Source organism: Lonchura striata, chromosome 9 (assembly GCF_050655825.1).
Source record: "Lonchura striata isolate lonStrDom1 chromosome 9, ASM5065582v1, whole genome shotgun sequence".
In the NCBI taxonomy this organism is placed as follows: domain Eukaryota; kingdom Metazoa; phylum Chordata; class Aves; order Passeriformes; family Estrildidae; genus Lonchura; species Lonchura striata.
Window position 1 is genome coordinate 10,394,275 of NC_140711.1, and position 22,813 is coordinate 10,417,087.

General features: G+C 49.4%; 1 protein-coding gene across 1 annotated transcript; it reads right to left on the reverse strand.

Annotated features, from left to right (window-relative positions):
* Window positions 1-8,703: 8,703 nt before the first annotated feature.
* FAM124B (family with sequence similarity 124 member B) lies at window positions 8,704-12,081 on the reverse strand. Its single transcript, XM_021553703.3, has 2 exons — window positions 11,002-12,081; window positions 8,704-9,461 (listed from the first exon to the last, which is right to left on the reverse strand). Exons 1-2 carry the CDS (start codon window positions 11,728-11,730, stop codon window positions 8,898-8,900), a joined length of 1,293 nt encoding a protein of 430 aa, XP_021409378.3. The 5' UTR covers window positions 11,731-12,081; the 3' UTR covers window positions 8,704-8,897.
* Window positions 12,082-22,813: the final 10,732 nt, after the last annotated feature.

The window sequence follows — 22,813 nt, forward strand, 5'->3', positions numbered from 1 at the left end:
CTGCTCTGGGGCAGGCTGGTGAGTGCAGCCCAGGGCAGCCCCACAGTCTCTGGCTGCCGCCCTGCTCTGGGGCAGGCTGGTGAGTGCAGCCCAGAGCAGCCCCATGGCCCCGGCTGCCGCCCTGCTCTGGGGCAGGCTGGTGAGTGCAGAGCAGCCCCACAGTCCCTGGCTGCCGCCCTGCTCTGGGGCAGGCTGGTGAGTGCAGCCCAGAGCAGCCCCACAGTCCCTGGCTGCCGCCCTGCTCTGGGGCAGGCTGGTGAGTTCAGCCCAGGGCAGCCCCACAGTCTCTGGCTGCCGCCCTGCTCTGGGGCAGGCTGGTGAGTTCAGCTCAGGGCAGCCCCACAGTCTCTGGCTGCCGCCCTGCTCTGGGGCAGGCTGGTGAGTTCAGCCCAGAGCAGCCCCACAGTCTCCGGCTGCTGCCCTGCTCTGGGGCAGGCTGGTGTGTGCAGCCGAGAGCAGCCCCACAGTCCCCGGCTTCCACCCTGCTCTGGGGCAGGCTGGTGAGTTCAGCCCAGGGCAGCCCCACGGCCCCTGGCTGCCGCCCTGCTCTGGGGCAGGCTGGTGAGTGCAGCCCAGAGCAGCCCCACAGCCCCTGGCTGCCACCCTGCTCTGGGGCAGGCTGGTGAGTGCAGAGCAGCCCCACAGTCCCTGGCTGCCGCCCTGCTCTGGGGCAGGCTGGTGAGTTCAGCCCAGAGCAGCCCCACAGTCTCTGGCTGCCACCCTGCTCTGGGGCAGGCTGGTGAGTGCAGAGCAGCCCCACAGTCCCTGGCTGCCGCCCTGCTCTGGGGCAGGCTGGTGAGTTCAGCCCAGAGCAGCCCCACAGTCTCTGGCTGCCGCCCTGCTCTGGGGCAGGCTGGTGAGTTCAGCCCAGAGCAGCCCCACAGTCCCTGGCTGCCGCCCTGCTCTGGGGCAGGCTGGTCTGTGCAGCCCAGAGCAGCCCCACAGTCTCTGGCTGCCGCCCTGCTCTGGGGCAGGCTGGTGAGTGCAGAGCAGCCCCACAGTCTCTGGCTGCTGCCCTGCTCTGGGGCAGGCCGGTGAGTTCAGCCCTCCCAGCACAGGGAGCGGCTGGGCCTTCGCCCCCGTGCTGGGCGGGCTGGGCGCTCTGAGGGGAAACCGAGCCGGGCCCTGAGCTGAGACAAAGCCCGGGCACACCTGGCTGCGAGGGGCTGGGCACTCCTCGGACACCTCACTGGAAAGGCCAGGTGCATCCCCACATTGCTGGGGAAATGACTGCGCCGCCGTGTTTTGCAGAAGGACAGCGCACAGAGCGCAGCCGCATCCTGCTCCGCTGTGACACGGCACAGCTGGAACTGCCAGCCACCGCTGCGAGAATGGCTTTCAATCACGAAAGGGGGAAAAAAAAAGGAAAGGAAAAAAATCACTTCAAGCTTGGCAAAGCTTTGTAGCAAATTTTCAGTGTTTCTCCCACACAACCTCTGCATCAGCAAGGTTATTGTTATTATTGTTATCACAGTTTAAGATTACAGGCAAATAGCTTTTAGAACATACAACGGGTGACTGCTTTCAAAATCCATCCAAAATGTTGATGGGGCTCCTGCATGCCCAAAACATCTCCTTTCCCATTATCAACAGCAACCCTGTGCAATCCTCCATAAAGTAAAACCACATGCTGGAGCATTAATGTAATGGATGGCCAGGCTGAGGCTGCCAACATGCATTGCTGGGTGTAGGTCAAGCAAGACAGAGCACAAAACAGACACAGATAGAACAACTGCTTTCAAATAATCACCCTCCAAGCACTAACCATGTGTTGAATCAAACCCATGATAGATTCTCCTGCAGACAAATCCTGCCCAGAGGAACAACTGAGAACCACAGACAAGGCTTTAGGTGGCCACCAGGCGTGGGCAGCCAGCACTGCTATCCTCATCCACCTCTCAGAGGCCCAGGATGTCCATGGTGGGTGGAGGAAGGAGATATCCACTCAACCTTTGCAATACTTGCAAAGTATTTTCATTGTCAGCACAGCTTCCCTCACAAACAGCTCAAACCAGGCTTTGGTGACAAGCCTGGTCTGAGGCTTGTCATTGCTCCTGCCATGAAAGCACAGCAGAGGACATAAAATACAGGAGTCCATCAGATCTTACAGCCACACTGGAATCCAGGAAAGCACAAATTAAACCTGGACAAAAATCCCACCCTGCTCTGATTTTGACAAATGGTGTGCAATCCAGCTGCAGCAAGTCCCAGGGCACCTTGCAGGCAGCGCTGCGGCAGCCTGGGGTGCAGCAGCCCCCACCCTCCCTGGGGAGCAAAGCCCATGGGAGCACCACCTTGCTGGCTCACCGTGGATAGTTTGAGTCACCAGGAATGGAAGTGGCCTCAACACTTCAAAAGGCTCCAGAACATGCTCTCATTAATCAAACAGCTGAAAATAAAACCCAGCAGCCAGATCAGTGGGGCAAGGACTGTGAATCTGCAAGACATTAGAAGAAAGTGTTTTATGGGTTTTCCTTCCTTCCTCTCCTCCCTGTTGTTTTTTGGCTAAAGGCTCAATGTTTTCTCTGGAACACAGCTTTCTACCTCCCCCATGAGTGGAAGTGACCCAGCTGGTGCCAGTGGGCTGGCTGGTACTGTGGGGGCTGCCAGCCTGGCCTCAGCCCCTGACCTGGCAGCTCCCACTCTGAAACCTGAATTCCAGGAGCTCTCTGCTCCCAGCACCATGAGTGCTGCCTCTGGGGTCACACTGGCTGCTGCTGGGTTATGTGCTTCACTCCTCCAGACAGAATCAGAGGAGACATGCTGTGCCAGCAGCACTACAAGGACAACAAGGAGCAGCAGGAACTGTTTCTCAAGGCCAGCCTGCCCTACTGCATGGAGAGGGACCAGCCCCAGCCCCTGGCATGTCCTCCCACCAGCACCCCTGCTCCTGGCAACCCCTCCACCTGAGCATGCCTGCCGAGGTACTTCACCTCTGAGACCCGCACACCTCCTGCTCCCTCCTATGCCATGGCAGCAATTCCCTTTTTCCAGACTAAACCTAGAAACCAATCACAACACAGGGCACAGATGGAGCAGGAGGGTCCTTCAGGATGCCCATGTCACAGTCCCTGCCTTACCAATGCCAGCAAATCACAAATAAAATGCTACTTCTTAGAACAAGAGATGCCTGGAAACAGGGACTGAGGGATGCCCTGTATGGGGAGGCACAGGGACAGCCCAGGGTCGGGCTTGCTCACAGCTCAGCTTCATGGCAAGCAGAGCAAGGCACAGAAAGCCCTGGGTGCTGATGAAGGCAGGCAAAGCCAGCACACTGACACAGGAAGAATTAAATGCTGTGGAGTCTTCTGGCCTGTCATCACTTAGAACTTGTAAACACAACAGTGGTTATTACCAGAGCTGAACAATGAGACTGAAAAACAGAAGTCTCCACTGAGGCAATTGCTGAGTCCAAGCAGCTATGAGAGGTAAAAGATTTTCTCTTCCCTACCAGAAAGTGTTTGGCCTCCCATGGTACTTGTCTGGTCTCAGCTGCTTTAACACTTTGTGCCATGTGCTGCAGGATGAGGTGGCTGAGCAGCTTGAGTGGGTCAGTCAGAGATCTGCACCTCAGGGTAGCCAGACTTCCAAGTTTGTGAGAAATCTAAACCTTCTGAAACCTGGTTTCACTCCAACTTCTGAAAAAAACTAACACTTGTGAAATTTCTCATGACACAGAATGACTTTCCCATCTAAAAAGAATATCTGGTAAACATCAGCATGAGGCATTTCTGCAATCAGCTGTTCTCTCCACAAAGCCCAGTAGCTCCAAATTAAAACAAGATGGGAAAACCACAGTCAAATTCTCAGGGAAACTCTGCTCTCATCCTACCCTTTCCTCTGGTGTCCCAGCTCACACAGACTGCCTGGAAACCCTCGCAGATTGTCTTAGGCTGGGGTTGTAGATTTTGGAGAGCTGGACTGCAGAGCTGGGAGCCCAGTGCCCTCCTCAGTGTGAAACCACTGAACCTGCAAGTGAAACCAGCTGGTGGCCAAACCACCCCACCAAGGCCAGTGGGGACCCAGTAGGACCCTCAGTGGAGCCCAGGCAGTGTCACTGCACATCTGCTCCATCAAGACACTTCTGGTGGTGGCAGAAACAACCTGATCAGTCACCTTCCAACTACTCACTTCTGGAGAGTGCAGCAACAGCTTGAAGAGCTGGCTGGAGGCCACAGAGGCCACACAACAACCACTATGCCCAGTGGACATGGAAGCCCCCAGGGCAGTGGAATATCAGTGCCAAGAAGTGCTGCATTTCATCTAAGCACTAGGTTTCATAACACCCATTTATTGATCCCAGTTATGTGCACCCACCCCAGTGACCATTACCGGTTTCAGACCACTGCATCCCAAGGAAGCTGCTGGTGGTGCTGTTCCCAGCACATGTGGTCATCCTGAGAGGATGCTTCTATCTAACATGGCCAACAAATAAGGGAGGGACAGGAACACAACCAAGATCTGCTTGCTTAGTTCTGCTGCCAGACTGGAAATAAAACTTCCAGCCACTGGAATGGCCAAAAGACATTCCCTTTTTATTCACTTTTTTTTGTGTTATCCTGGGAGTTTCCTTTAGTATAATCTCTTTTTTTTTAAATTATTGTTTTAATTGAGAATCCTTGGGGCATTTTAAGCCAATTCTGGTAAAGCAAAAGCAAAGCCACAAACCACACTTCCACTTCAACCATCCACTGGTGAAGCTTCAGGTTCAAAGAGCAACAAGGGGACAGGATGGCTCAGGGGTGTGCCCAACACCTGTGAGTGAATTGCTCACACAGTCACTCCTTGTCAGGAGGAGAGGGAAGCTGAGCAAGGATCAGGGACGAGCACTGATGGCCTGGGCTCCCAATCCAGGCACTCCTGTCAAGGCCATGAGCATGGCAGATCCAGCTGGAATCTGATTCCAGCCCTCCTGTGTCTGTAGCCTCTGGCCAAGCAGCACCACAGCCAGCAGGGACAATCACAGCTCCCTGCACGGTGACACAAGGGCACAAGGGACACTGTTAGAAGGGCTGGGAGGCTGGGAATGCCTCATCATTCCTCCATCTCTCACACCACTCCCAAGAGAGCAGCAGTGAACCAAACCTAAGGCAGGAGTACAAGGAGGGACTTTCTCCTCTTTCTCCCCACCAAGGTGCTGAAACCCAGTGAGGCCAGCAGGGAGGAGGTTACTTCAGAGCAAGCATCTTTCACCTCCACTCAGTTGTCAGGGTATTTCACATCCTCTCTTCCAGTTTTGGGAAGCCAGGATCAATCTCCACCAGCTGTGGCAGCTCAGAGCCCCAGCAGCTCCTGCCTGCTCCGTGCCTCTGGGCCTGCACCCTGTGAGGCTTCTTCTGATGCAGAGATGCTGCTGGAGATGATCCCAATTAAAGAAGTGAGGCTGTCACAACTTCAGTTGCACGAGGGAGATGAGAAAATGAACAGTGTCACTGAGTGTCTGCAGGAACAAATTTACAAACCTAATCACCTCCCAGCACAGCCAGGCTGCCAGTGCCTGAAGAAGGGTGATAGGGGAGAAGAAAGCTTATGGGACTCTTAAAGAATATAAATACACCCTAATAGGAATTGGATCTGTCCCTGCCTGCAATCAGCAGCAGAACTGAGATCCTGAACTGGAATATTAATACAAGTGCTCTATGGGAGATGAAGACCTCTCAAAACCTCTCTCAAATAATGAGAATTAAACATCAGAAACACAGCACAGCAAGCTGCAATGCAGTTGTGCTGTCAGGAGGAGTCTGCTGAAAGGGGAGGTTGAGAAATTCCATGGAAGATAAAACTGCCTCCTGGCAGTGCCTGGGACAACAGATCCATTCTGTTTCCTGGCACACTGACTTTTCATTCCAGATACCCTCCCAAACTCGGGTGTGATCCCTGTTTCTCTTTAAAAAATAGGATAATTGAATTTTTAGTACAGGTTGATCAGGTGCATCCTCTGCACCTAAAGAAGATGAATACATGGGAACAGGAAAGAAGCTCTTACTGTAACATCTGCTGTATTTTGTCTTCTGTATTATTGCTGTTAGGGTTTGGGGGGGGGGGGGGAATATCTCTGACACTTCAGTGAGGTACTAAGTATTTGGGGTGTTCAATTTAGGATACTGCATTGCAAATGAGCAACTTTCCCTGAAAATAAAGTTGATGGGGAGCAGCTAACAGTGAGAAGTGCTCAGTTCCAGGACACAGCTTGCTGCTGAAGCCCAGGCTGCAGGCACACCTGCCCGTGGCAGAAGAGAGGTCCAACAAAACAATCACCCAGAGGAACATTCTTGCAGGCAGCTCTTGCAAAAGGCATTTTTGTTCTCTGACGTTTGGTTTCCCTCCATGGTGCATGGCCACAGGGGTTACAGAGCAGCAGAGCACCTCCAGCACAGCGAGCCCCTGCAGGGTGGGAGACAGCATACAGCCAGCAGGCACGTGGCCAGATGGAAACACATCATCCCCCAGGCTCCTTCCCGAGGCCCAAGGGGTGCTCAGGCCATTCCTGTGCATCCTACCCCATCCTCAGGAAGCTTCTGCAGCCAAGGTCTCCTCCCATGTTCCCTGCTGTCCACGAGCAAGCAGCACCCTGGGACAGGGATGTGCCTTCACACTTACTTCACACTCCTGAAGACTGAAGGAAAAAAGAGTTTTCACTTCCCTGAGGACAAAAGAAAGGTGCTGGCAAGCCTTGCAGGAAAACACTGTCTTGAGAAGGGGACAAAGCAGAGCTCCAATAGGAATGTGCACAGGCTGGGCAGCTCCATCCCAGCTGAGCCCTTTGCCCTAACACCTATGCGCTCCACTCCTGCATGTCCCACCCCAGCTGGTCTGTCAGACTGGCATGACTAATATTTGGAGGTTTACTCAGCAAAATCCAGCAGCAAGATCTTACATCACCACAGAGGCCCAAACAGCTGCTGCAAAGCCGAGCTTGTGTGCAGGAGGTGCCAGGAAGGACAGGCAGGGAGTTCCAGGCTGCAGTGGCCTTCCTCCCCTGAGCAGGGTCAGCAGCACCACGGGCAAAAGGGGCTGCAGAGAATTCTCCTGATTGCCAGCCTACATGGAATGACGGGAGGGAAAAGAAGGATGTGTGCCACACATACAGGGTACCACAGGGAGACCCCAGGCCCTCTGTGTCCCCCTCACAGCCCGGACCTCTCCTTTGGGTTCACTTTGGCTTCCGCAGAAGTTTTCTGTTCCTGATTAGAGAAAAGCAAAGCCTCAGGACCTTTGGACTTCAAAATTCACTTTGCAAGTGAGGCACACAGAGAGACAGACACGACCTGCAACGCTCTGTATCTGCTCCTGCTCTGCCCTGCCAAAGCAAAGGTCCCACTCCTCACCTCATCCCTGCCCTGCTCCATCACATCTGTCCTAGAGTAATCATTCAGTGCTCAACTACTGATGAAAAGGGAGAATTCATAGTATTTTTTAGCAAAACATTTTTATAGCAAGCTTGTCAGTACTGTATCTATTCTTACACACAGCAGATGCACAGTAACCACTGCACATGACATTGCACAGCATCAGTGACTGTGGCTGCCACAAAACAATAAAACACATTAAGAACTCTATTTTCCCCTGTCACTTACATAACAGATCTCCTTAATTAACTACTTCATTGTCAGAGAAAATTAATGAATGAGAAAGAAATGGGCTTTCTTTGTTATTAATACCTCTACTGCTTCCTCATCTATCAGGTTAATTTTATGTTCATGAAAGTGAGGATTAAAAGCCGCAATAGCTGGAAGGATGGGGACAGGGACTGAAGCTCCATAAGTAGCTCAGACATGCTGGACCACAGCTGAGCTTGGAGATCTGCAGAAAGGCAAAGCCTGGCGAGAGGAGAGCAGATGGATCCCCTGGCTGGGGCTGGTTCTGGCCGGTTCTGGCCAGCTCCCGGCTTTCTGTGGAGCAGTGCAGCCATAGGAGCAGCATCACCCACCCCGAGGGACCCTGGGGACCGCTCGGGCTGCGCAGGGCAGGAGGAGAGGGGCAGAGTGACCCTGGGACTACGCTGGAAGAGCGACCAAGACCCCGAGCTCGGATCGCAGCTGCGCCTGCACGCAGCCCCCGAGACCCCTGCGCTGCTGCTCCCGAGGGGGACAGGGACACACGGATGGGAGAGGGACAGGGACACACGGACGGGATGTTATAGGTTTGGCGAATAATTTGTTCAGCCCAAGGTTTCGGCCAATTAAAATTTTATGGATTACAGCACACTTGCTGTGTTTATTTTAAGTGTCACATGAATAGGCAGCGGCAGGTTTTACTGGCACTTCTCTTCAAGTATGTGGTTTTTGCATGTACTGCGCTGAGTTGAGAAAAAGGTCTTGCTAGAAGTATTTCTCCTGAGAAATATGTAATAGAATATTCTTATGTTTCAAATATTGCATAAAATTGACAACATTGATAGATTTAATTACCAACAACAGGGAAAGCAAGAAGGAACACAAAGGAAAATCAGCAGGCCCACTGTGACCATGCCAGGAGCTTGTTCCAGTAAGTGCTAGCAAGGGATGGTGAGTCCCCACGGCTGGGGGCATCCAGCTGCTTGGGCAGCTCAGCCAAGCTGCACCTTCAAAACCCATCTGAAGATGTCACTGTCTATTTTTTAGCTTCTTAGAACAGCTGTAGGCGTCACATGGCTTATTCCTATTCATTGCACAACATACCCCTCACCTATTCTGCGTTAAAAAAACCAAACCAACACAACAGTTTTCTGTAAATAGCGTTATTTTTCCTGTAGCCTCCTTAGCATCTCTCCATGGAAATTCAGTGTCTGCCTCAGTGACCCCTAGCGGGATGTCACAGCGGCAGAGGCACACGCTGAGCAGCAGCAGTCCCGGCACATCCAAAAGCGCTCCGCTGTCCTTCGGCAAGGACGAGTCCACCAGGCACGTTCGGTTTCATCATATGAAGAACTCGCGCTGCTCGTGCCCCGCTGTCCCCGGCGGTGCTGGCGGGGCGCTGCCCGGAGCCCCGTGCGCCGCTCCGCCGCTGCCGGCTCGCAGCCCCGGGGCGGCCCGCGGCAGGAGGCGGCTCCGCGGGGCCCCGGGGAACCGGCCCGGCGGGCAGCGGCCGCTCCCGGCGCTCCCCACGGCGAGCCCGGTGTCCACGTCGGTGTCGGCGGCCCGGGGCCCGCGGCTCTCCGGCAGAGGAGCCCGCAGCCCCCCGCCCGCCCGCCTGCGGAGCGACGGCGCCTCCCAGCACGGCCGGGCTGCCGCGGCACCGGGCGGGGCGCGCAGGAGCCTCTGGAGGTCACTGCTGCCCTGCTCAGAGACAGGCGCTTCACCTGGGTCACGCTGCGGTTTACCCTTCGGAGCTCCGACAGCCTGGCTTCCCCGCCCAGGATTGCCCTGCTTTACAGGGCGGGGGGCTGGCATACAGTCCTGCGGGATTCTTCCACTGCCTGCCTTGTTACGCTGCTGGCAAAGCCCGATGTTTGTTTCAAGGGTCCTGGAGCTGCTTTGAACCTGTTGGAAATGGGAGAGAACCCGGTTATCACACACTCCTAGCTTGACTAATGACGGTACTCGGTACTCGCGCCCAGCCCCGCGGTGCTGGGGTCGCCTGCAGCCTGAGTCAGCACACCTGGGCAAATCCCTGCCAAAGCAGGTTGTGGATACAAAAAAAATCCATATACATTCCAGAGGAACCTAGATAGACACTTGGAAAGGAGAGCCACTGCCAGTTACCACAAGGGGCTTCGGGGGGAAATGCCAACTCCATGTGGAGTCTGTGAGCAGAGCCTGGGATTTAGTTTGCAATATGGCAGAAGGTCAGGGCAGGGAGGTAAATTGCAGGTACTCAAAACAAAGATTTACAGTATGGGCTGAAGAGTTGCAGAATAAAGCTCTGACTGTCAGCCTGCTGTCTGCAGCTTGGACACGAGATACATCCTCAAGTTCAAGTGGATTACACCTTCCTTTGTGAGAAGCACAGTGCAGCATGGTCACATCCCCAAAAAAGCTTCTAAGTTTCCTACCAGTGAATACATGTACATCTGTCAGCTCAAAGACCTTGTCTCTATAGCAGGAAGAGCCACAGACTAATTTAGGAAGGGACCTTTGGAGGTCAACTGGCCCAGTCCCCTGCTGCAGGTAGGGCCAGCTTCAAAGCTACATTAAGATACCTAGGGCCTTGACCACTGCAAGAGGGTGAAAACCAGTTTATAAATTGATATTGAATGAGGCAGCAAGGGCTGCCCAAGGATTAGTGTTCAGAGCAGCATACAAATAGGCTGAACCAAGTAATTAAGTCTACCTCTAACAGAGGATTTCTGGGAGGAAAAAGCTAGAGCAAAAAATTTAAAATCTAAATTACAAGAAATAATAACCAGAGGTGGGAGGGGTTATTAGGATGGAAAGAAAGCACACTGCGCCAAGCTTCCATTCTACTCACATGTGCAATTGTCACTACATATGATCTCACCACAGACTTTGTCTTTTTTTTTTTTTTTTTTTTTTTTTTTTTTTGTATTCATATAACCTCTGGACTGCACACTTCAACAGACAAGGCAGAGATTTCCTAGGACACAGCTCTTTATCACTTTTGCCCAACTACAAACTCACTTGTGATCTCACAACCTCAATTGCAGGCAGTGCTGCATCAACATTACACTTACAAAACTTCTGGTTTTGGATGCCAAAAATATGCTTTGAAAAACATTTATGCAGCAATGTCATATCAGAAAAAGATTAGGCTGCTGCAATCATTTTTTTTGAGGCAGAGGAGGGAAGATGTTAAGCTAGTGTGCCCTAGAAATCATGAAATCATTAATAGTCTGCATTTCAGGCAAACAGTAATGACGTTAATTTAACTGTATAAAAACATTCCAAGGATCAGTGCTTATATTTATCAACAGCATCACAGCACTGGCAGACACCGATTACTGCATTCACAAATTCAAAAGAAACATGAACAAACAAAATCATAATTTCCATTTTGAACCAGACCTACTTTCCTTGGAAAAAAAGTAGATAAACCCTCCTCTTGAGAGCACCACAGACATACCTTGAGCAGAATTGTATTCCCTTCATAGTCCTGAGTTTGCCACCTGGTGCTGCTGATGGGAACGCAGGGGTTGGGCAGGAGGGGCACCAGCTGCCCGATTTCCTGCACCTTGAACTGCAGGGCTGACGAGTCGGGGGGCTCGGCCGTCACCCCCATGGGCAGCTGCTTCAGGCACAGCTGCACGGCCACGTGTGGGGTGGCGTGCAGCACGAAGACACACAGAGTGCTTTTCTGCAGGGTGGCTTCCTTCTGGAGGATCATCTCGTAGAGCCTCACCGCATCCTCGTAGTTCTCAAAGCTGCAGTAGAGGGTGACCCGCAGGATTTCGGGGCCGCAGCGCACCCGGCGGATGCCCCACACGGGCAGCTGCTCATCCAGGCCGTAGAAGTCCTGGTGGGATGGGGCATAGGGGGAGCTTTGCCCGTTAGCAAACTGGGCACGCTGGTACCGCCAGGGAGGGCGCTGGAATTGCTCGTGGACCTGGAAAATCCGTTCTTCTCCCAAGTCCTCGTGCAGAAAAAGCAGGACGGATATTCCGGGAAAGCTGCAGCTCCTCTTGCGGTATCTCTCGTAGTACTTCAGGGGAGGAATTCGCTCAGACACCAAGAAAAGGCGAATGTCCAGGCACAGCCAGTCCAAAAGCCGGTCCAGAGTCTGCTGCAGAGGAAATGACTGTCCCAAATGGGTGAGCAGATGCACAGTCATCAGAGACTCTGCTCCATCATCCATTGCAAAGACTCCAGGCAAAAGATTAAAACAGACGAATTGGCGCCTTCCTTTTACTCTTTGCCTCGGGAAAGGGTGTATTCTCAGCCTCGAACAGAACGAGCTCGGGTTCCTACAGGCTTTGCAGTAACCAGCTGAAGCACAGCGAAGGTGCAGAGGGGGCAGGTGCAGAGAGCGGTCCCAGCTCACATCCCAGCGGAGCTCGGCTCCAGGCTCACTCCCGGCTCCGGGGCTCTGGTCACTGCCTACCTGCGACCCAAGTGTGCAGGAGCAGCACTGCACCCGCTGCTCCTGCCGGCCACAGCACAAGCACCGCGGAGATGCACAGCACTGGAACACAAGCAGCGATTTTCCAGGGTGAGGCGATGCTCACCGGTCTCCTGGCAGTGGAAGTGGCCGCTCCGGACTCCAGCCGAGTCCCACCAGTGCAATCACTGCCTTTTTGCAAAGCCCATATGGCACTCGTGGCCGAAACCCTAAGCAAATTTCCTTGTAGTCAGCAGGCTGGCTTTGGCTCATTGTAAAAAGCCTGTGATCTCTGTGAGTCCCACCCTGCTGGGGCACACAGATAAGCTATTCTTTGAAAACAAGGAAGGAAAACAAAATTACAAAATAAAAAAGACCAACCATGTGAATGTAACAGATAACAATAAGGGCAGATATAAATCAGGAAAGAGGAGCTTTGGGAAAAACCTTAACTCGTAATTACACTCTTCACAACACATGTAACTTGCTGCCTAACTGCCAGGAAACCAGGTCCTGGGTTATTGTACATCACCCATAGAAGCTGGATACTAGGCTTCCCATTTTCAGTGTCCCCTTTGCTGCTTTTTTCTCCTTTATATTTTTTTTTTTCTGAGATACTCATGTAACAGCAGCCTTAATCAAAGTCCAAGGATTTTTTTTCTTGCTCCTTGGGTTTACATGTTGATACTTAGCTTACTGCATAAGGTACAATAGGAATGCTGAAAATACACTCCTTTCCAGGTCTCTTCTAGTGTGGACAATAAATCACACTGTCCCTTCATCTCCCTATTTGCCAGCCCAGCAGCAGCACAATACAGGTCAAGCCAAATCCACTTCCTATACAGAGCTGCCCCCACTGTAGCCAGTTTGTAAATCAAAACTGGGGCCTCTGGTGATGTGTCCAGCTCCATCTAATTAAGGGCAGCACATTTCTCTCTGCTGACATGCCAACTTCCTTCTCAAACAGCTAAGCATACAAAGCAGTGGTTCACTGTTAAGAAATCCCAGCATTAGTAAGTCTGTTATTCAAAATTCTGAACTATTTTTTTAATATGACCCTAACTTTATATTCAACTAAGTAAAATCTCCGAGGTCTAAACGTATAAGCAGCAGTGCCTTGGTTTCCTTTAGGGAGATCTCTCTCACTGGTAGAAACTCACATTCATGCTTTAAAGTATACACTGACACCTATGTACAATAAAAATGAAAAAAAAAAGTCTAGAAAATGAGAAAAAAAATTATTTTGCACCTACCTGCAACACTTTGAGCAAGTAACAACTGCTGTTGGGAAGCATGCAAAAACAAAATCCAGCCTTCAGACAATTGCAGGAAGAGAGTGAAGAGTGCAAGTGCTCAAAGCATTAAAATGCTCTAGATGAGCTCTGAACAACACAATTTCACTAAAATATGGAAAAGGAAATGATTCATCAACTCCTTGCTACAGGGCAGGGGCAGGCAGTCATCTGCCTTCCTGCCTGTGAAGAACAGGGAGTTTGCCGGGACAGGAAAACCCTGGAACTCAGCAAATTCATCAGGGTTTGGTTTGTGGCTGGAAGCAGCTCCCATGAGCAGGGTCCCCTGTTCCCACCCCAGCTGAAGATCCTGGGGCTGCTGCTGCAGCACAGCCCAGTGCCTGCCCCACTGCCCCTCCTCGCTGGTGGCAGGACCCCCAGTGCTGCCCCTGCACGCTGCTCCCTCTCAGGGCAGTGAGCAGCAGCACGGGGAGGCTTTCCTCTTGCAGTGCCATCACTGCTGGCTGGGGCAGCTCTCAGCCCCAGCCCTGCTCCAATCTGCTGGAGAAAATCCAGGGGGCATCTGCAGCTCTGTGGTGAAGGTGACAGAGGACTGGGGATGTGAAACCTTGCAGAGCAAGTGGAGAGTAAGGGCTGCTTAGGGAGTGATGCAGAAACCTTAACCCTCTCCAGCCCCCACTGTGGCTGGGGGAGCCAAATTGTTTTCCAGATGGGCAAGTGCCTTCCACAGAGGCTGCTGAAGGTATGCACCACCTCTCTTGTTTTTACAACAGCCAAAAAATCTGAGCCTTACTCACAAAAAGGGTTAAATTCTGAACCCTCCACCATGTGTTTCTTCTGTGTTTGCAGGGGTGAGACAGGGAAACAATCTCAGCTCTGAAACCCTACCTGATGAAGCTGCCTGGAGAACAATTTTGGGGCTGGTTCTCAGCTCTCCAGCAGCTCTGGGTCAGGAGAACCCACCAATCCTCCTGCAAGGAGCACAAGAACAGCTGAAGCTCAGCCTTTGCCTGACCCTCTCCCTCAGAGGGGGGCAGCCCCACTACCCAGCCAAACCCTCCTGTTCCTCTTTTCACTTGCTCTGACAGCTCAATGTCCTTGGGGAAGGCCTCAAACCAGGCTCCTCAGCCTTGGACAAGGGTATCCTCATGCCCTCCTTTCATCTCCTGTCTACTGCCCCCCAAACCTTGGGATAAAGGCTGGGTGCAATGGCCCTCACTGCTGCAGCCTGGTGAGCTTCATCCACTGCAGGTCTCAGGGGAAAAGGGATGGCTGCACCAGAACAAAGTGCTGGCTTTTGCTGGATCTTCTAAGGAAAGCAAAGTGCTGATTTCACTCTGATCCCTGAATGGAATGAGTCCTTGTCTTCCTCTCTGCTTCCCCTTCCCCCAGCTTCCCAGTCTGCCTGCCAAATGGAAAAGCACATTTTTCATAGTGACCTACTGAACGTGCCAAGAAAGATTTCTTCAAGAGATTAGGAAAATAGCAGTTCAATCCTACGTGAAAAGTCACTTTGCTGAGGGGAGGAGGGGTGAACAATTCTGATATGGGACTCAAAAAAACTGGGGCCCCATTCCCACATGGCAGTGACTGGTAACAGAGCAGAACATGCAGGAAGCTGCTGGGGCACTCCAGCTGTGTGTAAGAGCAAGACAAATATGAACTGGCACTAATGCATACACCGGTAAGCCCTGCACAAAAGTCCAAACATAAACAACTAATAAACACTTTATGGTATGAAACCTCAGAGAATACTGTCTGCTGGAAGTGTAAAATTCTACATGGAAAGACACAGCAGGATAATTAAAAATTCCTTTTCATAATCAGTTCCTAAGCTGTGCCTAGTGCTCTGCACTGTTCAGAGCCCTTTGCTCCAGCTGATACCACCAAAACTGATGATGCATCACAGGATTTAATAAGTTAGAGCAACATCTGTAAGGAAGGTACTTTACAAGGATTATTAGAACGTAATTAATTTGAGAGAGACTGAGAATGTATTACCTAAGCACCTTGGGAGAAGGCCTCATTAATACATGATTCAGGCTTCCTAATTTCTTTTAAAAACATTTTTTTTTATTTTACCCCAATCTCAAGATCTGCCTATAACAAGGGAAAAACTAATAAATTAACCTGCTATAGATGACAATTATATACATCACACACAGTACTGAGATAAAAATCAAGATTAAGGCCTTACTTGAATACAAAAATCTTTTCAGAGGTCGTCTCTGGCTTCAAAACCTGTGATTCCAATTCATCACCACTTTGGAGGAACTAAAGGCCCAATGACCAAAATACCAAAACTCCATCTAACTTACTACATTGATTTAAGCAAACTTCTCTCCCAAGCTATTCTTATTTCTTCTTTTTAGCCAACTATCAGAAAGTAGTAATCCAGGCAGGGTCTGTCAGCAGGCAGGAGATGCGGAGAGCTCCGCCGCACACGGTGAGTGGGGACGGCAGCACAGGGACACGAGGAGGGAAGGAGAGGAGAGCAGGGCAGGGCGCAGGCAGCCGGCCCGGGCCGGGCGCTGCGGGACGAGGGAGAGCTCCGGGGCTCCAGGAGGGAAAGAGTGAAGGGAGAGAGGCGGCTCCGAGCCTCGGCTCCCGGGAACGGGAACAGGGATCCCGCAGCCGGGGCTGAACCACAGCTCCCTGCGCACCCGGTGACTACAGTAACGAGAGGAAAACAAAGTTCTCCTCAGCTGACCCAGGCTTTGGGGCAAGGGCAAGGCTGAAAGCAGCACTGGGACACAGAGATGAGCTTCCTAGTAGTAATAAATACGTTGTAGAAAGGCACTGCATGGCCTTGGTTGGTTTTCATACTCATCTCTCACCAAAGGCAGGTTATGTGTCCTCAGCCAGTCCATTTTTCCTCAGTTTTCAGTTTGTCTAAAATACTTAAAAAAAAAACCAAAAAAAACAACCAAACCAAAGGCACTCCATGCAGGCAAACCAAGACCCACTAAATGTAATGAGCCACTTGGCTATTATAGCAGAAAAAAGTATTTTGTAACAAAGCATTGGTAACAAAGATCTCAGAATAGGTCAGGTGGGAAGGGACCACTGTGGGGCATCTGGTCCAACCTCCCTGCTCAGGCAGGATCAGCCCAGAGCACATGGCATAGGATTGTGTCCAGAGGGTTCTGGAATATCTCTGGTGAGGGGACACTCCACACCCTCTCTGGGCAACCTGATCTAGTGCTGGGTCACTGCACAGTGGAGAAGTTCTTCCTTACATTCAGGTGCAACTTCCTGGCCATCAGTTTCTGCCATTGCCTCTTGTCCTATTGCTTCACACTCCAGAGCAGAACCTGGTCCGTTCTCTTGACACCCTCCCTTCAGTCCTTATAGACACTGATTTGATCCCCTCTCAACCTTCCTGAGACTGAACAAGCCCAACTCCTCTGGTGTCTTGACTTTGAAGAGCCAACATCCAGCACTGACCCAAGATGGCATTTCCAGGATCCCTCTGCCACGTCCCCAGTGTCAATACACTTCCAGAGATCAGAGTGGGACGAGGGGGAAGTCAGCCTGCTACATGAGAATTTAAGTGCCCAGCTTCAAGGATGTATTTCTGAGAGATTTAACCCAGCAATTTTTATATACATTACGCCTCATTTAAAAATCTTCCAGCAAAAGAAAACAGGCAGATCTAAACAAACCCAAGACTTGCATGGTCCAGTGAAGTGTTTGTTTAATCAGCTTACATTTAGCATTGTTGAAGGCGACTCAAAGCAGAATTCTTGGAAGGCCAGCGGCAGAGCCGGGTGGGACTGCACCCTGCCGAGTGCTAATGAGACGAGTCCCCAGGAGGTGGTGACCTCGACACGAGGCCAAGCTCCAGCCTAAGGAACAGGTCAGACCCACGCACCGTGAAGGCTTCTAATTACTCGCTTTCCTGAAGACAACCTTCCTGAGATACAGAATAATACACCCAAACATCTAATTAAAAGAGGCTTGGCCTGGATCCTGCATTATTCTAGAATTGTACATTTGCATAATTAAGTTGATACCAAATGCTGTGACAGACAAGCTGCAGGAGATTATTAGCCTCATCTTTAACAGAATTTCAAAAGAAGCAAGATCCCAACAGCCAGCAGATATTAGCACAAGTGGCTCTCGAGGTCTAGGAAACTCAGGCATAACTGGGATTTGTGGCATGTTCTGGTAACTTTGCAAAGGAAAATCTGCACATGAACTTGAAAGCCATTGTAAGGCAGCACCAGGCTCTAATGTAGCATCACTCTGAGAGCTTCAGGAGTTCTTACTGTGAATTTTTCTTCCCAAAAACAGGACTGCTAAAATGAATGCTATGTATAAATGGGGCTGGAAGTTGCACCTTCTGGTGGATGCCCCTTTTCTCCATCCAGTTTGGACTGGGGGAGGTGGAATAGGCCTTTGCCTCCTGAGCAGGAATTTCTTCTTTCTTTAGCACAGACAACTGCTGAGAGCAGGCACACTGTCAGGCTGGCTGGAGACCCAAGCATTTGCAAGATTTTCTTTGCAGGTAAAACTGGTGGTGTGTGTGTGTGTGTGTGTGTGTAAATAAAAGTCAGATTGTGTCCAAGAAGACCAGAAGCACCAGCCTAAACATCTGTGGCTTTAGAGTGGAATAGGGCAGAGTGCACTTACCAGTCTGTGCACTTCTGTAAAAAAGCTGGGCTGTCCTTGAAAAACTTGGCTTAATTTAAAAGATTTTAAAAATAGAGACATTCACATTATCATATTTACATCTAAGTTCCTTAAAGCAAGGACTAATGCTGCAGCTTTCCATATATTGGATAAATACAGCGTGGTCAAAATTGAGGCTTCAAGTACTAGCCTAATAAAAATAAATAACTAAGATTAAAAACAAGAGGATAAAAATACCACCAGACTAAACATGATCCTAACAGCCCACCTGAACAGAAAGCATGATTGTCCCTGGGCAATAAGACCACATCCATGGATTTTTCAGAGCACACTTGTTACTGCAGCTAAAGTGCAGATGATGATAAACAAGCTAAAGATATAAAGTACAGAAGCAGAGTGATTTAAGAACCTGGAGCCTATCTCTTATTCTTTGAGATAATATTTTCACTCTTTTCTATTATTCACCAGTTCCTAAAAGCTCATTTTTCTGTTGTTCTTCCTTTTACGATGCCATTATTACCTGAGCAGATTGAAAATATACATTATTCCATGTTGATAACATTCTATATCACAACCATCAGACAAGAGCAGAGTGGTGCAGTTTCACACAATACTCCCTCCCCTGTGTTCCAGTTCAAGGAAGACCAACAGCTTAATTTGAATCACAATTCCTAGAACCAGAACTTATATTTGCCTCTTTGTGAAATTTGCATCCCTGAAGGAACAACAATTCCCAGCTTCATCCAAGAGTGCAATGAGTAGCAATTTCTTCAAGGGAACAAGCAGCTGAGCTCTCTCTTTGTGGAGCACCCAGGACTCGATCATGCAGCCTGGGGTTTGGGAGGAATTCCTGCAGATGTCACGGTCGAGTTTCCCAGCTCAGGCTGGGTCACCAGCCAAACACCAGCACTGGTGTTGGTCACCCTGCTGCCAATAGCTCTGCTCATACAGCAGAGCAGACAAGCACATGAGGTGAACACACCAGAGCAGGGCTCTTACAGGAGCTCAGTGCTAAAGAATCCAGCAGGTGACCATGCTTGCTGCATCGAGGCTGCCCCTGCTTTCACACTCCCCTCTGGGTACCACACCAGCTGCTCACTGCTGCCAGCAGGCTGCAGTAACAGTCATTCTGCCCAGTGCAGCACTTCATAGTAAGAACCTCTATACAGCTGAAAAATCAGAGTTCATTGTCAAATTCCATCACTCAAAGAACATGACTCGTGCACAGGAAATACCCTGTTTCCAAGATTTCAGTACTACTCAGTTTGGGAGGGCTAAATCCCCCCCTGATTTCCACAATACCTGTTTCCTTTTAAAGGTAATAATCGTGAGTCCAAGTCCTGTCATATTTTGTAGCTGCAGACCGACTGCTGGAACAACAGAGCTCAAGGCACCAGGAGTTCAGCCTTAGACAGGGTTGTTTAGTATTTTTCTGTTAATTTCTTGAAATCCACTCCAAGTTCAGGATGTGCAAGACTCTCAGTATATGCTAAGTCTTTTAAGTCACTCCAGCTGTGCCACACTTATCTAAAGAAGTGGTTACAACAAGGGAGAAATAAATAATAAACATATTTATCACTGCCAGCTAATCCACATCCTTCTGTGGCCTGTGGAAATCTCAAAAGCTTTTCAGCTTCTAAGAAACACATTCAAGTAATGAAGTGTGGCTATTCCAAAACACATTCTTAAAAGTTTAGAGACAGAAACTGCAGGCGCATGTTGTTAAAGACGCTGCTGAGTGCTTAACAGAGCTTCAGCCACGGAAAGGAGAGGGTGGGAAGGGCACCGGGAAGCCCTGCGAGAGCAGCGGGCAGGCGGGTCCCTGCCCGGACAACCTTCGGCTGCTCGGAGCAGCCCCGTACTGCACACTCCGCATCCCAGCCACACACACGGCGTGCTGCAAGCCCCCAGGCTGCCCCAAGCCACCAGGGCAGGTCAACGCCTTGCACATGGTGAGCACAAGTTACTGAACCTGCGTTTTGCACCCCTCCGTCCCGTAACATCCAGCACAACCTCGGAACCCGTGTTACTGCAGCCCTCCGTCGCTCCCCCCAGAGATGCACCTTGCAGCAAACACACCCCGCTCTGCTGCCCTGAGCATTCACCACCTGCGCTTCAGCTCCTGCCAGCCCAAACATCACTGCTCTGACAGGACTTGAAGGAGATGGCACACAAATGAAGTGAACCTCTCACAGAGGAGAGGAGAGCAGCTCTAAGATCCAACAGTTCCTCTGCATCTGTTGTCCCTGGTATAAAAGTTAAGTTTTAAACTGCAGGAGAAAGAATTATTAACAAAACATCACTGCTGTATACTCATATGTTACTTCTGTTCCTACCCATAAGCTCTGTGCTCGTCTCAAAGGTACTGCATGCATTAGCTCCCATCGACTTACTCCCTGTGAAAGTTTGGAGAAGAAAGGAAGGAAGGGAAGAGCAGAAGTAAAGTTGTTTGTAGAGCTGGCATATACTAATGCCAGCACAACAGGCACTGTCCTGGGGCAAGAGGTCCAGCCACGTCCATGCAGTTAGACCAACCACGAACCACAGCGGAAAAATTCAGAATACTAAATGCAGTTTGGGGGCACAATCTACGAACACTTCCCTGCACAGCAAAGGACAGAAAAGTGGGTGAACTATTGCCTTGTACCTTTATCCAGCTTTTAGTTGGATATGTAAGTTCTGCATCTTAGAATCTTGAAATGACGCATTCCAGAGGACAGAGAAACATTTAAACTCACACTTCAGACTGAAGACTATGGTTATTACATTTACTGTCCGAGCTATCAAAATGAGTGTATCAGCAGAAATTCAGCTTTGTCCCAGACACACACAAGATGACCCCTGTGGCCAGCTGTGCACACTACTGAGTCTAATCTAGGCTGTCAAATCCTCACTCTAAAGGACTCCATGGAGCTCAGGATCAGAGCCCAGCTCGGCTCTAAGCACCACGAGGAACAAAGCAGAGCCAAAGGGTCTGATTGAGCTATAGAAGTTCTGGCCAGTTTTGGACATGCAGAGGCCACAAGTAGTTCCAGTTTTTGGTACTTCTGAAAAGATGGGAACCCCATCTCTGTGCAAGCTTATTGCCAAAATGATGCATTAGAAAAGGCTCTATTACCATATATGTGTATATATATATATATATGTATATACATGTGTGTGTATATATATGTATATGCAAGTGCCACCGATCAGGTACTACACAATTTGACTGCAATACATGTGAATAAAAATACTTCAGCCATCCAGCATATTTAGTCCAAAGCTTCTGTTTCCACATGGGTGAGGGAAAATAAATCTGACACCAGTGGCTGATTCTCAATGAGCAGTGATGAGTAGAACAAATTGTGTTGCAATGGAAACTTAAGGGTCAACAGATCAAAGTTTATCTTTCGAAAAGAGGAAAGACATTGCATTCAGGAGTAGTTTAACATCACAGACTTGGTCTGCTTGACATTCATTTATTCTGTAGTCAAAATTGTATGGATTAATTCTAGGGGACACAAAGAGTAAATCAAAGCTGTAAAGGTAGTGAACATGGAAAAGAGCAAGATCTGCACCAGGGATCCATAGGATTATCACATTTTTTATGGTGGTAAATGAGGAATATTCTAAATCCTTTTAAATAAACTAATGTACAAGGAAAGTACATGCCTATACATCTTCCAACAGCTATAAAAGTCAAACCCTACTTTTAATTTTAAAATTCTAAAGCATTAAACTCCATATTTATTAAGTCTTGTTAATGCATTTAGCTGCATGTTAATGCAAAGAAACCTAACTTACTAATACTTGCACTCATACATGTAACTACAATTCTACTAATGAAATTTTAACAAAATTACAAAGAAGCTTTAAGTAGAAATAAAGAACTGAAATTAGAGAAGGCTTAGCAGAATTCTACTACAGATTGTAAATGAAATCCCACTAACATACAAACGTGTAAACATCAAACTCACCTTAAGCACCTAGTGATATCTTGTTCTCTCTTACCGGAACTTTCACATTCTCCATTTTTCAATCCTCTACCTCATGTTCAATGGTAAAGGGCATATTTTTGAAATCTGACTTAAGCAGAAGTCTCTTCCTGAATAGTCTTTAAAATTCTATTAAAATAGAAAGTATACTCTTAATATTTTTTACTGAAGACAGCCATCACCACCTGCTGTTCTACTGGCAAACACTGTTGCCCACACAGCTTTTAAAAACACTCTTCGACACCTAATTATACAGTCATTCACACAACATTCAGCCTCAGTGCTTCCAAAAGCCACCAGAAATGGGAAACTTCAGCTGATGTACAACAGTACAGTGGCATCGCACAGGACAAAGACCTCCTCTCCCAAATCACAACACTCATATCTCTGTAAACTTCACAGGGAAAAGGACTTGAACCCATTTCTCCGTGCAAAGCCCATGGGAAAACATTAACATGCAATATCACGACATTTATGCTAATAGAGTCAGTTATACATAAAAGAAAACCTTCACATTGGTACATGAAACAGTGATTTACATTTTGAAGAAGATGTTTCTGATGACTTTAAACAAAAGCAAACGCCCAGATCAGCTCCTTGTGTTTAGTACTGTTGTACTGGCTAAACCCTGGCCACATCTCTACTGAAGATTTGCCTACACTGCAGACACAGAGGTGTTTTAGTAACAGCCAGCAAACACTTTTTCAATAGGATCAAGGGCCTAGCTCTTTTCTTTTGGGGCTAAATTCCTGATGGACAAGGGCAAAGGAAGTTCTTCAGCCACCCCCACCTCCTGCTGATTCAAAAACTATTCTCTGTGTGTGTAGGTGTGTTGGGGGTGTGCAGTAAACTTAAAGCTTCATAAGAAAAGCTTCCAAATAGTCAAGCTAAAATATCATCCTAATTCCAAGTCCCTCTCTTTAGAAGAAATAGCCTACTCTTGAACAACAGCCAGCATTGTACCTCAACAGGCTG